This window comes from Diceros bicornis, chromosome 28 (assembly GCF_020826845.1).
Source record: "Diceros bicornis minor isolate mBicDic1 chromosome 28, mDicBic1.mat.cur, whole genome shotgun sequence".
Lineage (NCBI taxonomy): Eukaryota > Metazoa > Chordata > Mammalia > Perissodactyla > Rhinocerotidae > Diceros > Diceros bicornis.
The window spans coordinates 15075820-15092491 of NC_080767.1; the positions used below are offsets into that span (position 1 = coordinate 15075820).

At 36.5% G+C, this 16672-nt stretch overlaps 1 protein-coding gene across 1 annotated transcript in view; it reads left to right on the forward strand.

Moving 5' to 3' along the window:
• The window catches only part of SLC44A1 (solute carrier family 44 member 1), a 185197-nt gene extending 170395 nt beyond the window's left edge, over positions 1-14802 (forward strand). The window contains exon 16 of the mRNA XM_058523704.1: positions 14727-14802. Coding sequence (XP_058379687.1) covers positions 14727-14741 — 15 coding nt within the window. The 3' untranslated portion in view covers positions 14742-14802. The remainder of the gene's footprint in view (positions 1-14726) is intronic.
• Positions 14803-16672: the final 1870 nt, after the last annotated feature.

Below are 16672 nucleotides of genomic sequence, written 5' to 3' on the forward strand. Positions count from 1 at the left end.
GGGCCAACCACCTAAGCCCCATCATCTCTTGTTTGGGTTATTCCTGTACTCCCCTAACAAGTCTCCCATCTTACACTTCTGCTGCCCAATCCATTCTGCTACACAGAACAGGCAGAGTAAGCATTCTAAAATATAAATCAGATCGTGTTACTGCCACAGACTGAAAATACCGTACATATACCTTGCCACGGCATAGAGGGCCTCTAGCTTCCTCTGTCTCAGCCTCAGTAAGTGCAAGCTACATTGACCATCTTTCAGTTTCTACTGCTTGCTGAGAAGTTTTCCGCCTCAGGGCCTTCAAATATGCTTCTCTCTCTGCCTCGAACGTTCTTCCTCAGCTTTCACATGCCAGATTCCTCATCTTCAAGTCCAAATTTACTCTATTCCCTCAGACAGACCTTCTGCAACCAATTTGTGTACCCCTGCTGTTTTCTCTTGTAGTGTCCTGTTCTTTTCCTTCACGGCATTTCATCACAAGTCAGGCTGCTGTATTTATTTTGCTTGCTTGTTTGTCCAATGCCTGTTTCCCCCATCAAATTGTAACCATCATATTGAATAATGTATATATCAGAACTTAACACCTGTGCAATTAGTCTATATAATGGAATACCATTTACTCATAAAAATAATGTTTTTGATGGGTATTACTGGCATAGAAAGTTGTACATAATATAATTTTAAATGAAAAAAAGCAGGTTATGTAGTAATATAAACCCATTTTGTTTTAAAAAAATGTAAATATATACTATACATGTTTACATATATATTACACATATGTGTGTGGTAAAAAAGTCTGCAAGGTGTTACAGTGCTTATCTGGGTTGGGAAATTGTGAGTGCAGTTTACTTAATTTTGCTTCTCATTTAAAATACCAATTGTGTATTATTTTCGTAGTAAGAATATATGTTAATTTTTGTAACTAAATAAATACACTAAAATCTATCTGTACAGAAACTATCACAGTAAACTGACATTTTTCTGGAAGCCGTCTCGATGTCCAGCATTGAGGGAATGTTGAGCCTGGGAACAGCACATCCATTCAATAAAATGTTAGGTAGCCATTAAAAATCAGTGGGAAGAATGTCACAGCATGGAAAATGCTGATTCTATAATATTAACTTAGAAATGAAAAGAAAATGAGATGAAATAAAAAGAATTTTTAGGGGGCCAGCCCGGTGGCGCAAGCGGTTAGGTGCGCGCGCTCCGCTGCGGCGGCCCGGGGTTCGCTGGTTCGGATCCCGGGCGCGCACCGACGCACTGCTTGGTAAGCCATGCTGTGGCGGCGTCCCATATAAAGTGGAGGAAGATGGGCACCGATGTTAGCCCAGGGCCGTCTTCCTCAGCGAAGAAAAAGAGGAGGATTGGCGGATGTTAGCTCAGGGCTGATCTCCTCACAAAAAAAAAAAAAAAGAATTTTTAAATGATGTTATTGCTTACAGTGATAGAATTATGGTGATTTTTTTTGTTTGCCTAAGCTCCTTTAACATCACTGTCTACATTTAAAATTTTTATTTTTAACGTAAGTATATGCTTGAACAACTTATGTATTATCCCACCTTGTTAGATGTTAGGTTTTATTGGTAAGAATATTTGTGTAATTTAGCCTTTCTATGTAAATTGCTTCAAAATAAAATCTCAAATTTGCTGGGATATGTAATGCATCACCAATTCCACAAGGTGACAGTATCATAGTGATTAAGCAACATTGGAGAATTTGCTGCGGTTAGTGCATTTACTCCTAATGTTATTTTTCCTTATGTTTGATCTTAGATTTACATTGACATTTACATTCCTTTCAAGTCCCAAGAATGTAATGTATTTTATGGTTCTTATTATAAAATTGTAAGTTAAATAATTCCACTAACTGGGAGAATGTGAAGGTCTCTGCCCACCCATTTTCTTCCCCACTACTTCTTCGTTTTCTACAACTTTTTCATTTTTAAAAATAATAAATAATATCAATTGCTATTTCTTGAAAATCTTTGATGAGTGAGTCGTCGTGCTGGGTCTTTATATACATCACCTCATTTACTCTTGCAGAGTAGATGTTGTTCTTCCCGTTTTACAGATGAGAAAACAGAGGCTAAGAGAAGACTGGTAATTTCCCCAAAGTCACACAGTTACTAGTTGCCAGAGCCTGAATTCAAGCCCAGTGTCTGTAAAGAAACTGTTAAGTGAAGAAATTGGGGAATAAGCAAATAAATGAGTAAATAAATAAAATGACTATGTATAAATAAATAGATGGATTGAAGAAATCGTTTTGCTCATTATGGATAATAAAAAATACCAGTTACAACAATAAAGTTAAAAAATAAACACAAAATATGCAAGTATGAAAAAATAACCATATTCTCATAACCCAAAGATAATAACTACTAGTCATCTGGCACATTTCCTTTGTGTGTGTGTGTTTATGTGTTATCTATCTATTTATCTATCACATATCTACCTAATTCAGGTCATATTAAAAATAAAAAGCAAATGAGATATATATTAAATAATTTCTATCTCCTGTTTTCCCTTAACATAATACGTGAAAATTTCCCTCCTGTTATTAAAAATTCCTTGAAAGTAAGACTAATAGATTTATAATATTCTTTCATTTGAATGTACTGTATTTTATTTATTTCCTATAATTGAATTTAGCAGTTTCCTCTCAAAATTAGGAGATTATTAATGATGCTAAAATGATCAGCTTTGTATAGAAATCTTTATCTTTATCTCTACCCATTGTTAAGGGTACATTCCTAGAACTTGAATGACTTATTATTAGACTTATTGAATAACTTATTAGCCTTATAAAAGGCTCTTGTTAAGTTACAATTTTTAACCTGATTGTTAAAGTAACAAATTTTCATTTCAAATCATTGTAGCAAATATTTCCAGAGAAGAGAGAAAAACTATGCTGCATCCCTTTAATTAGAATAACTAGTTTTATGATTTTTGTGTATTTCCTGCTAGATTTATATATTTATATATCTCTGCCTATAATATTTCTCCACATATATATACCCATTTTCACAGAGTTGATAATAAAATATATAAAGTTTCATATCCTGTCCTTGTCATTTAACATTATATAATATTTTATATGTATAAGTATACATATAATAAGCATGTTTCATATCATTAAATATTCTTCAAAAACATGATCTTTAATAGTGGATTTATATTCTCTTATATTAATGTTTTATTATTAAACTTTTAGATTATTTATAGTCTTTTTATTGTAGAGATATATTTGTCATGTGCTAATTATTTCTTTAAGATAGACTTCTGGAAATATTACTAAATACAAATAATATTATGGTACTTCTTTATGAATGCTGATACATATGCCAAATTGCTCTCCAGAAAGGTTCTACCAATTTACATTTATTCTAAAGTCTGTGAATGTCCCCATTTCCCACTCCTGGCAGATATCAGGACATCATTGTCATTTACCTCTGAAAACCCTAAAGGCAAAAGATGACAGTCCTTTGTTGTTTTCATTTGCATTTCTTATTAGTGAATTGAATATTTTGCATTAATTTATCAGCTTTTTATATGTCCTTTTCTGTCAACTCTCTATTCATGTCCTTTGTCAATTTTGCTATTCAGACATCACTGCTTTTCTTACTGATCGATAAAAGATTTTTATATATTAGGGATATTAGCACTTTTTCAGTCACATTTATGGCAAATATTTTATCTTCTTTATAATTTGTCTTTTAATTTTGTTAGTGATATTTTTATCTATAAATGATTTAAATTTTTACAGTAGACAAATTGATAATTTATTTTGTGTTTTCTTCCCCTTTTTTAATTCAAAAGTCCTTCCTTGGGCCAGCCCCGTGGCATAGTGGTTAAGTTCAGTGTGCTCTGCTTCTGAAGCCCACGTTTCCGGGTTGGGATCCCAGGTGCAGACCTACACCACTCGTCAGCCATGCTGTGGCAGTGACCCACATGCAAAATAGAGGAGGATTTGCACAGATGTTGGCTCAGGGCTAATCTTCCTCAAGCAAAAAAAGAGGAAGATTGGCGACAGATGTTAGCTCAGGGTGAATCTTTCTCAGCAAAAAAAAAGTCCTTCCTTATCCACCAAAACAATAAAATACTTACCTATATTTTCTTCAATTAAATATAAATTTTTTCTCTTTTTCAAATTAAGGTATAATTTATTTTCTATTTTTAATGGTTTTGTTTCTTTCATTTTTCATATTTATTAATAGGGGAAAATAATTTTATAATATAATATGGAGCAAGCTGCATTTGAATATTTAACAAATTTCCTCCAAATCATTTATTAGTGTTTTATCCCTTCCCCCACTGATTTGTGAAGATGTTTTATCATATGTAGTAGACTCTTAATAATCTGAGAAGTATAGTAGTTAAGAGTTTGGACTTGGTGATCAGCCACATCTGCGTTCAGATCCTGGCTCTGCTATTTTTCTGTTTCGGCAAGTTAATTAAGCCCATTGAATCCTCAGTTCCCTCATCTATAAAAGACGCACTGTAGGGAGGATTCCATTATATGTCCACGTAGAGCATTTAGCATGGAGTGTGTGACCTGGGAAACACTCTAAAAAGAACATATTAGTTGCTATGATTATGACCATGATACTGATAAAGTTATTCCATACTTTAATAAATCCCAACGTTCTTGAAAGATATAGAAAGCTTTAATAAGTGACTGGGAGTTTACCTGAAAAATAAAACGAAGCTGCATTCACATCTCCACAATGGGCATTAGCGTGGCTCACCCACAGCCAAGTGATACACTTCCCCATCCACGGGACACATGATTCATATCATGCTTTAGAAGGAAGATCTGGAAGGATGGAAAACCAGATTATCTCAAAGGTTGGAGGGATTTGAGGGTGGGGTTTTTCTGAATTACTTTATTTCTTTTACAATAATTATGTATATTTATGGAAAAACAATAAAGATGTTTCCATTGGAAAAATGCATCCCTCAACAAAGTTAGAGCAGAATTATCATTCAAGGTTTAGAGCTCGTTGCAAACAGTAAGAAAATCAACACTTTGCAAATGCAGTGATGCCTTTTAGGAACTGTTTCCAGGTATATCTCTTGTTTCATTGCACTCTCCATGGTTTCTTGTACCAGTTTTATTTATTGTAGTTTTAGATAGCACTTTCATCTCTGTAAGGGCGGTTCCCTACACTAATCTTCATTTTGAAATTTTCCTTAGAACTCTTGCCCATTTTTCTTCCCGGTGAAATTTAGATTCACCCTAGGCCTTTCCATTTACCTGTGGCCTCCACTTGGATTTCTAATGAGCATGTCACACTTAACATTCCCAAACCAAACTCCTTTCTCAGTAAATGGCAACATTGTGCTTCCGTTTGCTGAAAATGAAAGGCATGGAATGATCCTTGACCACTCATCTCTCGTACCCCATGTCCAGTCCATCAGCAAATCCTGGAGACTCTATTTTTCCATAGAGATCCATAATCCAATCACTCTCACCTCCTCCACTGCTACCACCCTTTATTTCTTGCCTAAAAAATTGCAAGTGGGGGCTGGCCCGATGATGTAGTGGTTAAGTTTGTGCACTCTGCTTCGGCGGCCCGGAGTTCATGGGTGTGGATCCCTGGCACAGACCTGCGCGCCACTTACCGAGCCAAGCTGTGGCGGGCATCCCACCTATAAAGTAGAGGAAGATAGGCATGGTTGTTAGCCCAGGACCAATCTTCCTCAGCAAAAAAAAGGAGGATTGGCAACAGATGTTAGCTCAGGGCTAACCTTCCTCACCAAAAAAAAAAAAAAAAAATTGCAAGTGGTTCCTAACTCATCTTCCTGCTTTCAGCCTTGTCCCCCTACTTATTATTCTCAACACAGGAGTCGGAGTGATCCTTTTAAAGTCTAAGTCAGATCTCCTCACGCCTCTGCTCAAAACTCTCCAGTGTCTTGCCATCTCACTCAGAATAAAATTCACAGTCCCTACATGGTTCACCCCCACCCATCCACCTATTACTGCTCTCCGATCATTTCCCCCTACTCTCCCCTCATTCACTCTGCTCCAGCCCCAAGATTCCTAGCCCCTGGCTGTTCTTGGTATAACCAGGCATATCGGAGGGCCTTTGCACTTGCTTCCACGTGTCTCATGCCCTCATTTGCTGCAGGTCTCAGTACAAATGTTACCTTATCAGTGAGGCTCTGCTTGAACTACTTATGTAAAATGGTAACTCCACCACCGCATTCCCAGTCTGGTTAATATCCTTTATTTTTCTGTATAGCCACTTATTATCCTTTGACATATAAAATCACGTATTAACTGTTTACTGTCTGTCAAAAAGGTCTCTGCAGTTTTAATTAGAAGACTATTCATTATATAAATTAACTTGTAAAAAAATAATTTTTTAAATAATTATTCTTCCCATGAAGAACTTTGGTATTATCTCAATTTTGTTGAAATCTTCTTTCCTGTCTCTTAGTGTGTGTGTGTGAGTGCCTTAATTACAGTTCTTATCATGTAGGGCTAAAACATTTCTTACTAAAGTTTTTCATTGTTATTTTCTTTCTCTTTTTTTATTGAAATTATAGTTCAAATATCGTAAAATTCGTGGTTTTTAGCATATTCACAAAGCTGTGCAACCACGACTACAATCTAACTCCATAACATTTTCATCATCCGAAAAAGAAGCCCCATGCCTTTTAGCAGTTGATGCCTATTCTCGTCACTCAGGACCTGGCAACCACTAATCGACTTTATTTCTCTATGAATTTGCCTATTCTGGATATTTCATAGAATAAATACAAAATAGAATAAATAAAATGTAAATGTAATAGATGTAATAAAATATAAATGTAATAGACAGATAACAAAATGTAAAATGTAAATAGAATCATACAATATGTCGATTTTTTTGTCTGGCTTCTTTCACTTAGTGTAATGTTTTCAAGGTTCAACCAAGTTGTGGCATATACCAGTACTTCACTCCTTTTTATGGCTGAGTAATATTCCCTTGTGTAATATACCCCATATTGTTTATCTGTTCATCAGTTGATGGCTATTTGGGTTGTTTGCACCTTTTAGCTATTATGAATAATGCTGCTATGAACATCCGTATACGAGTTGTTTTGTGGATCTGTTTTCAATTATCTTGTGTATATATCTAGGAGTGGAATTCCTAGGTCATATTGTAACTGTGTTTAACTGTTTGAGGAACTGTCAAACTGTCTTACACAGCAGCTGCACCATTTTACATTCCCAATGGCTATGTATGAGGGTTCCAGATTCTCCACATCTGGCCAAAATATATTTTCTGTCTTTTTGATTATAGCCATCCTGGTGAGTGTGAAGTGTTATCTCATTTTGGTTTCGTTTTGCATTTTCCTAATGACTAATGATTTTAAGGACCTTTCCATGTGTTCATTGGCCATTTGTATATCATCTCAAGAGAAATATCTATTCAGGTCCCTTGCCCATTTTTTAAATTGGGTTGTTTGTTTTTTTGTTGTTGAATATAAGAGTTCTTTATATATTCTGGGTCCTAGATCCTTATCAGATACATGATTTGCAAATATTTTCTTTTCACTTTCTTATAGTGTCTTTTGAAGCATAAAACTGTATAATTTTGATGAAGTACAATTATCTATCTTTTCTTTGGTTGCTTGTTCTTTTGTTGTCATGTCTCAGAAACCACTGCCTAATCCAAGGTCGTAAAGACTTAGCCCTGTTTTCTTCTGAGAGATTTATCATTTTAGCTTATACAGTTAGGTCTTTGATCTATTTTTGGTTAATTTTGTACATGGTGTGAGGTAGGTGTTCAGCTTTCTTCTTTTGCATGTAGATATCCAGTTGTCCCATCACCCTTTGTTGAATGACTGTTCTTTCCCCATTAAACAGTCTTGACACTCTTGTCAAGGTCAAAATCAATGGACTGTGGATGTATGGGTTTATTCCTGGACTTGCAATTCTATTCCATTGGTCTATATGTCTTAGCCGAGCTAAGTGTCTCTAACAAGTACCTGGAGTATAGTTGAACATTGGCCCATGCTTCTTACCTGTCACCTGGCATGGTAGGAAATGGACGTCCTCTTCTGGGACATGAGGACCGTAAGAAGGGGATGCACCTGAAAAGAGGGTGGAACTCTGATCAGTTCCAAGAGTCTCCTTAGAGACAAATTGACGAATAAGGCCCAAATTCCAGTCCATATAGCGTGGCTAAAAGAATTTGCAGCCTAGTAAATTTTAGGCAGATATAACTCCTGACACCCATCTCAGCACCCTCAAATTTATCTGATAAATGTTTATTGAGCCCCTACTCTGTACTGTGCACAATAAATTGATTTGACCTTGATTTGAGGACTTTTATTTCTAGCATACTTCCAACATAAACTATTTGCAAAGTTACCAAAAACAGTAAGTTGACTATATGAAATTATCATGTTTTATACGTTAAAAACAGTTGAATGGTGGCTCTAGTTTTTGAGCAGTTGATTTATAGCCCTGCTCTGTGTCAATAGCTAACTAGTAAGCCAACTATCAGTTTGGGCCACTCCTTGTTAAAGGTAATAAAACCTTGTTATTTGTGTATAAGAGAATGCTTGTCTTTCTGTTCTGCTTTGTTGAAGGTAGGTGGGGGAGGTATCTGCAAGATTGTATAAGACTTATCCAAAATGATATCAGATTATTAACAAGCAAAGTGTAAAGAAGGGGGCCAGAGACAATGATTCCCTGGACCTGGAAGCTTTGTCCTTCTGTCTTGAGGAACCAAAGCTTCGTTGCAGTATGATCTGTCTGAACAACCAACGATTGATCCCTCTCTTCCTCTTTACAGGTACCAAAGATCCTAGAATAGCATAGTATAGTTTGTGTCTGGTAATGTTCAATCTTGATGACAGCTGGAACAAGCATCATAACCCTGAACCTTGGAACGAAGATGGCTTTCTGCTCAGCACAAGTTCTATTACAATGCACTACAGTGAACTCAGAAAGATGGCCCAGACTTTTAAATGAAATTATTCCTTTTTAAGTTGATTAAAATTGAGCCTTCCGTTTGACATTATAAAAATTAAGAACTTTGGTTCATCAAAAGACAAAAAGGCAAGCCACAGACTGGAAAAATGATATTTGTAAAACACATTTGATAAAGGACTCCTATCCAAAATTAATAAAGGCCTCCTGCAAATCAATAAGAAAAAGACAGACAACACAAATTGCTAAAAGACTTGAATAGGCACTTCACAAAAGAGGATAGTCAAATGCCCAGTGAGCATATAAAATGATGCTTAACGTCTTTAGTTATCAGGGACATACAAATTAAAATCACAATGAGATACCACTACCCACCCACCAGAATGGCTAAAATTAAAGGTGTTGGCTAGGTTGCAGGGCAGCTGGAACTCTCACATACTGCCAATGGGAAAATAAATCAGTACGAACACACTGGAAACTTGTTTGGCTGTATTGTTAAGGCTAAAAATAAAAATATGTCCTAAGATCCAGCAAGTCCATTCCTGGGTATGTACCAAATAGAAATGTATGCACATGTGCACCCAAAGACATGTTCAATAATGTTCATGGAAGGATTATTTGTAAGAGCCCAAAACTGGAAACAACTCAAGAGTCCACAACAGTCAAATAGATTAATAAATTGAGGTATATTCATACAGTGATATACTACACAGAAATGAAAAAGAATGAACTACAGCTAACTTGAAACAACATGAATAAATCTCACAGGAATAATGTTGAGCAAAAAGCTAGACACAAAAGAGTACGCACAGTGTGACTTCATTTAAATCAAGTTTAAGAACAGGCAAAACTGAGCTATGGTAAAAGAGAACAGAAGAATAGTTACTTTGATGAGTGCTTTGACTGGGAGGGCACAGGAGGGAGTCTTTTTAGGTGCTGGAAATATCCTCTGTTAATCTGGATGGTGTTACATGGATACATACATGTATAAAAATTTGTTAGCCGTGTGTGCTTAAGATTTGTGTACTTTATTGTATTTACGTTATAATTAAAATTTTAAAAGGTATATTAAAAAACTAAAGTTTTCCAGACATCATCCTCTATTCTGTGAAGTTAGGCAAATGCTTCTTCTCATCCCCAGCAGACAACTAGAGGGGTATTCTCTGAAGAGGGTAAAACAGGACTTGGGGGGATTAAGTGGAAGTGGAATCAGGGGGATTAAGTGGAAGTCTGCATACAGAAGGTAGAGGACCTGAGGCCTTCTTCCCCCCCTTAGCCCCCGGAATGCTAGCAACCAGGCCTTCACCCACCAACCAGGAGATTGGAAGATTATTGTCTGGGGAATCTGACTAGGCCAAGGGAAAATACCTTAGGATGTTAACACCAGGAGTTCGCCAATTGAACCCTAGCCAGATCACCCTAGAGTGAAGCACTTCAATTACAAAATCTACTCACAAATAAAAAACTTCCAATTAAGAATTAACAGACCCTTAAGGCAAGTCTCTACCATGAAAGAAACCAAAAGAAGGAAAACAACAACAACAACAAAATGACTTGGAAGAAACAGACTGTAAGGTAGAATAAAACTTTTTAAAAAATTACTAAATTAAGATAGATAATAGAAAAGATTATATCTATGAAAATAGCTTGTTATTTAAAAGAGGAAGAATGAGAGAGAAAAAAAAGAGCTCTTGAAAATTAAAAATAGAATAAAAATGTAAAACTTAATAGAAGAGTTTCAAGATGAATTTGAGCAAATCTCTCAGAAAGTAGGACAAAAACAACAAGATGGAAAAGATAAAATGTTAGCGATCCATTCCAGGGGATTCGACATCCAGATAATAGGCACTCCAGAGAGGTGGGAGGTGGGGACAAAGGGAGGGAGGAGGGGAGAGAAGGGGACAAGAAAGAATCAGAAATCAGAATGACAATGGCTTTCTCCACAGAGCACTGGGAACTAAAAGAAAATGGAAGGTCACTTTCAAAATTCTGAGGGAAAATGATTTCTATTATAGAATTCTCTACCTATCCAAACTATGAAATAAATGTGAAGGTAGAATAAAGACATTTCAGACATGCAAGGGATTTACATGGACTCATACCAATCACAGCAAGACCATAATCAAAGAAAATTGATCACTGTAAATGTTTTCTACATAAAAGAGAGATAATAATCATGATAAACTGTTTTTATTTCAAGGAAATAGAGTGAGAAAAAATTAAGTCAAAAGAAAGCAGGATGAAATAACAATAATAATTATAATAATAAATGACAGTAAAAATTTGAAACCATTTAGATTCACTTTTTATTCAACAAATATGTGCTGAATGTCTACTTTTTGTTTTAAATGCTGAGGGTACAGGGGTGAAGAAAACAGACAAAAGTCTTTCCTCTCATAGAGCACATTAGGGAAATGTTTGAATAATAATTATACATATACTTAATGAAATATTATATAACCATTAAAAATTTACATGAATACCAGAAACATAGGAAATGTGTATAATATAATATGAGGTTAAAAAAACACAAACTATGGACAAAGGCAAAAAGGAAGTCATAAACCTGAAAATAGGTATGCTAGGATGGTGAAATTATGAATGAATTTTTCTTTTTTCAAAATTCCCTTTACTTTTATGTTGGGTTTTCTAACAGACAAGGGAAACATCAAAAATTAAAAAAAAATAAAATTAATAAAAATCTTATGTTGCCTGTTTAAAATTCTATGCCAAGTATTTCACTTGGGAAGAGTTGCTGTCACTTTTCAAATATTTTTATTATCTGAAATCTTGATAACTATTAACCCTTTGAAGGATGCCAATTTAAATTCAGGTGCCATCTAAGAAATTCTTCTAAGAAGGGGTTTCTCTTCCTTAAGAGAGAGAATGGGAAATTACCCACTCCTGATGGGAAAAACATGGCCACTTGGTTAGATGGTATCATGAACTTTTTCTTCTACTCCAGCTTTGCAGGGAAAGATGAGGGTGTCGGAAGGAAGGCAGATCCAAGTGTCAAATTGGAGGCTAGAAAAAGGGATTAAACCTTGCCTGTTAATTAGCTCCATGAGCTAATGGGCTCTATGAGTAGGGTGAATAGACTCCCTATAATTGAACCAGAGAAAAGTCATTAGCAGCTTAGGGGCAGTTGATACTATAGTTTTCCATAAAAGACACTCTAATAGTCCTGGCCCGTGAGGGAATAATGCCAGCAGTGATGTTACTGAGGTCCTTTCCACAGGCAGTAGTGAAAGCTCATTTTAGCACCAAGTGTTTGTGTCAAACACGAGATTTCAGGAATCTTCATGTGGGTTACTGTCTAGAGAATTCCTTTATACTGTATAGGAAGCAAAGCTTTCTTGGACCAGCTAATTAGATGTAGCCTTGGACATGAAATCTGAGAAGGGTGTTTTGGGCTCCCAAGGGATCTGACACAAAGAGAAAATTCAGGAAGCCTTAAAATGAATGTTCTTATCACGTCTTGGGATGAGTTAGATGCTGTAGTTTTTTCGTGTTCAAGGGTAGTAGGAAAGATATTGCATCAAAGTGTCATATAAAATCTTATTCGATAAGACTACATACTTTATTTACATTTGGCTTTTTCTTTGGTGAGAAAGATTCACTCTGAGCTAACATCTGTTGCCAATATTCCTCTTTTTGTTTGCTTGAGGAAGATTGTCCCTGAGCTAACATCTGTGCCAGTCTTCCTCTATTTTGTATGTGGGTCACTGCCACAGCATGGCTTCATGAGTGGTGTAGATCCTCGCCCAAGATCCAAACCTGCGAACCCCAGGCCACCACAGCGGAGTGTGTGAATTCAGCTACCGTACCACCAGGAATGGCCCCTATGTTTGGCTTTTTAAATAATATTTTAAAATTTAAAAATACGAGGAAAGCTAAATGTAATGTGATCTCCTAGATGGGATCTTGAAATAGAAAAGGACATTAGGGAAAATAAATGAAATTTGAATAAAGTATGGAGTTTAGTTAATAAATATGTGCCAGTGTGGGTTCATTAGTTGTGACAAATGTGCCATAGTGATGTAAGGTGTTAAACAATAGGGGAAACTAGGTGTGGAGCATGTGGGAACTCTCTGTATTATCTTTGCAAACCTAAAACTATTCTAAAATTAAAAAGTTTATTTAAATAAAAAAATGAGAAAGAACTTTTATCTCAGTCTCAGACAAATCACAGCTTTGGCACAAGCCTAGCGTTCAGGCCACATGACAGTAACTAAGCATCAACCACTATCGGATGTCAGGTTAATCATAGGTTCTGTTATTTTCAGTGATGGGGAAAAAAATCATGAAAGTTGAAGCTGCAAGTCAAAATATGTAAAATCCTAAAACATGGAGCTGATGACACAGCAAAGTTTAGATAAAGTGTCGTGGAAAATAGGAAGCCACTGTAATTTCTTGAGTGAGGAGCTGATGTGGTGAGAGCAATGATTTAGGGATTTATTTTATTAGCAGTTTGCAAAATGGATTGAAGTTGGGGAGGAATCTGAGGCAGGGGATCAGCACAGCGGCAATAACTGGCACGTGAAACAAAAGTCTCGAAACTGAAACCTAAAATGAAACTTGCAAGGATTTCAAGCAATGTTATTCTTACTGCCACATACAACCTGGTTTAGGCACCTGGGCACAAGCAGAGCCTATTATGGAGACAAGTGTGTCTGGCGATCTTAGCCTGTCTCCGTTAGATTTTGACTCATAGAACTAGTTTACGTCTCCTCGTTCCAAGTCCAGGCTCTCTTGGCACCTGGTCAGGACTGTATCTTGTCACCTCTACTTGTCCTGCAGTTGCCCCGTGCTTCTGTGATAGTCAAGCTTGAGTCAACACTTCTATTTTATTTTTAACCCATCCTAGTGGATTTTTAAAAACTTTCTATTTGGAAATGATTTCAAACTTATAGAAAAGCTGCAAGAATAAAAATAGTACACAGAACACCATAGACTCTTGTTACACTTATTGTTAAACATTTATTTTTTTCTCTCTCTATACAGATACATGAATGTATGTACACCTAGTATTTTTGAAGCATTTAAGAATAATTCGCATATAGCATGGCCCTTTAGTCCTAACTGCTTCCATGTGTATTTCCTAAGAATGAGGATATCCTTTTACAAACCACAATATAGTTGTCAACTTCAGTACATTTAGTCAGTTGCTGTTTCTTGAATTGAACTCAACTATGGGAACACCCGTTTTCCTGGTCTCACCTGTCCCACTGCTGAGTCATAAGAGTGAAAACTCCAAAGTTTCATGTGAATTTCAGGTTTGGGTCTTTGAGAATACCATAGAATCAGATTTTCCGTGTTAGTTTTGAATTTGCTTCCTTAGGTGTTTGTTTGATTCAGTTGTTCAGCTATTCTAAAAACGTCTTTGTCAAAGAATAATACTGATACCAATAATAGCTATAGCATTCTTTACTATGTGTCAGGCACTGTTCTAAGCACTTTATTAATGCATTTAATTCTCACAACAACCTTAAAGGAACATACCATGATTATCTTCATTTTATATACGGGGAAATGTAGGCACAGAAGTTAAATAACTTACTCACAAATATACAGCTGATAAGGGGGTAAAATCAAGATTTGAACTCAGATTCTCAGATATCTTCCTTATTTGTTAATCTAAGTGTGTGTGTGTGTGTGTGTGTGTGTGTGTGTATTTAGCCTCTTACATTTCAGTTTCTTCCCTAAAGATTATCCCACGTAATTTCTTGTTATTGATTGCTTCTCATGTCTCGTGTTCCCCTAGGAGAGAAGCATTCATTTTCTTGATGTGTTTATTTTCCAGCTGAAGAAAAGGTGACTGGTCCCATGAGCCCGGAAGAGTGAACTCAGAGGAGGCTGTTTACACGAGATTCTCCCACTCACCAGCTGTTGCGAGTCTGAGGATGAAGAGCAGGATCTTATTACTTCAATGGAAGCGTGCGACCATGTTCCCAAGCCACCAACAGCCAAGTGGATTTGGTACAGTGGGGCTGCCTAATAAATGATTCATCAGAAGTATTTGATACAAATCTGTCTTGCAGCAGTGTCTTCAAATTTAGTGTTGCCTTCTTATCTAGCCTCGTGTATAAGTGATCCCGGCTGCTTCTCACTCTAGCGCCTATACTGGCCTGAAGGCTGGATCCACCCTGGAATTCTCTCCATTCAGGCTGGATCTGTTCTGTTTGACTGCTATTTATAGAGCCATAGTGGATTAATAATTATTTATTGAGTGCCTGTTCCATGCTAGTCATTAGGCTGGGTGCTTCACCAACATTTAATCCTCACAAAAACCCTGTGAGGTTGCACCTATCATCTCTATTTTGCCCACGAGCAAACTGGGCTCAGAGAGGTTGTGTGCTGGGATCACACAGTTGGCAGAGTCAGGGCTCAAATCTCGATCTAGATCCAAAGACCCTTCACTTTAACACTCTGCTTTGCCCATCATTGCTCCAGAGATCATTGGCCCATCACATCATCACTGGTCTTCCTCTCATCAATAGAGGTGGGGATGGCGGTGGATGTGTATGGGAAGTGTCTGAGAGGGAGGATCAGGGAGACTGTATAGGCACAGAAGAATCACAGAATTATTTTCTAAGAAAAATAACAAAATGTTCTTTTAGATCAGGAGTTGATAAACTGTAGTCTGTGAGTCAAATCCAGCCCCCAACCTATTTTGGTAAGGTTTTATGGGAACACAGCCACACTCAGTCGTTTATGTCCTGTCTATGGCTGCTTTCTCTCTACAGTGGCAGAGTTGCATAGTAGTGACAGAGACCAACCATATGGCCTACAATGCCTAAAATGTTGACTATTTGGGCCTTTCCAGAAAAAGTTTGCTGACCTCTGTTTTAGATGATTTAGGAGGAAAGCCAACAGTTTTCTTTAAGGCCAATTTATTATTTTTTCCATTTGACTGAAAAACTAAAGATTTGTAATGCTAAGATAATCACTGTATTCTAATGGTGGTGGAGTAGGGGATGGGGCAGGGGGCTGTAGGGATCTAACCAGGGAAGGTGGAGGGACAGGGAGTAGAAGGGAGAGGTCTGGGTCTCTGGATCCCCAGTCAACTCCTCACCCCAGACTCATCCCACTTCTGTCTTTCCTATTCCTCCTGCCAAATCAAGTTTCCCAAAATAACTCATTGCTCATGAACTTGTAAGTGGCCTCCCACTTGCAACATGCTCAAATCCAACACCCTAACCTGAAATTTAGAGAACATAACAATCTGACCCCTACTAATCTCTCTCTCTGTCCCTTTTTCTTTTTTCTGTTTTTTAATCATGAGGAAGTCATGCCAAACTTGAGTTTATATTTCAAAGCCAATTCACTTGTCTTTGATTTGCTTTCATGTAAGCAGAAAAGTAAACATCTAGTACTTGTAGGTAGTATATTTCATCACAGGAAACCAGGCTGAGCTTCCGTATATGATGCCACTCACCTAAGCTAAAAGTTATAAACGAAATAAAAATTTATAAATGTATTAGTTACTTTTCTACAGTAGACATTATGCAATTGTATTTAGAAAAAAATATTCTAGCTAAGGTTTTGTTTTGTTTTTAAGTTGTAATATCATAAGCTTTCTCCCACATTGCTCTGTATTTTTCTTAAAGATAATTTTATTTCAATTATTTTATTGAGATCATAATGGTTTGTAACATTGTATAATTTTGGGTGTACATTATTATTTATCAATTTCTGTATAGACTGCATCGTGCTTACCACCAGTAGTCTAATTTTTATCCATCACCA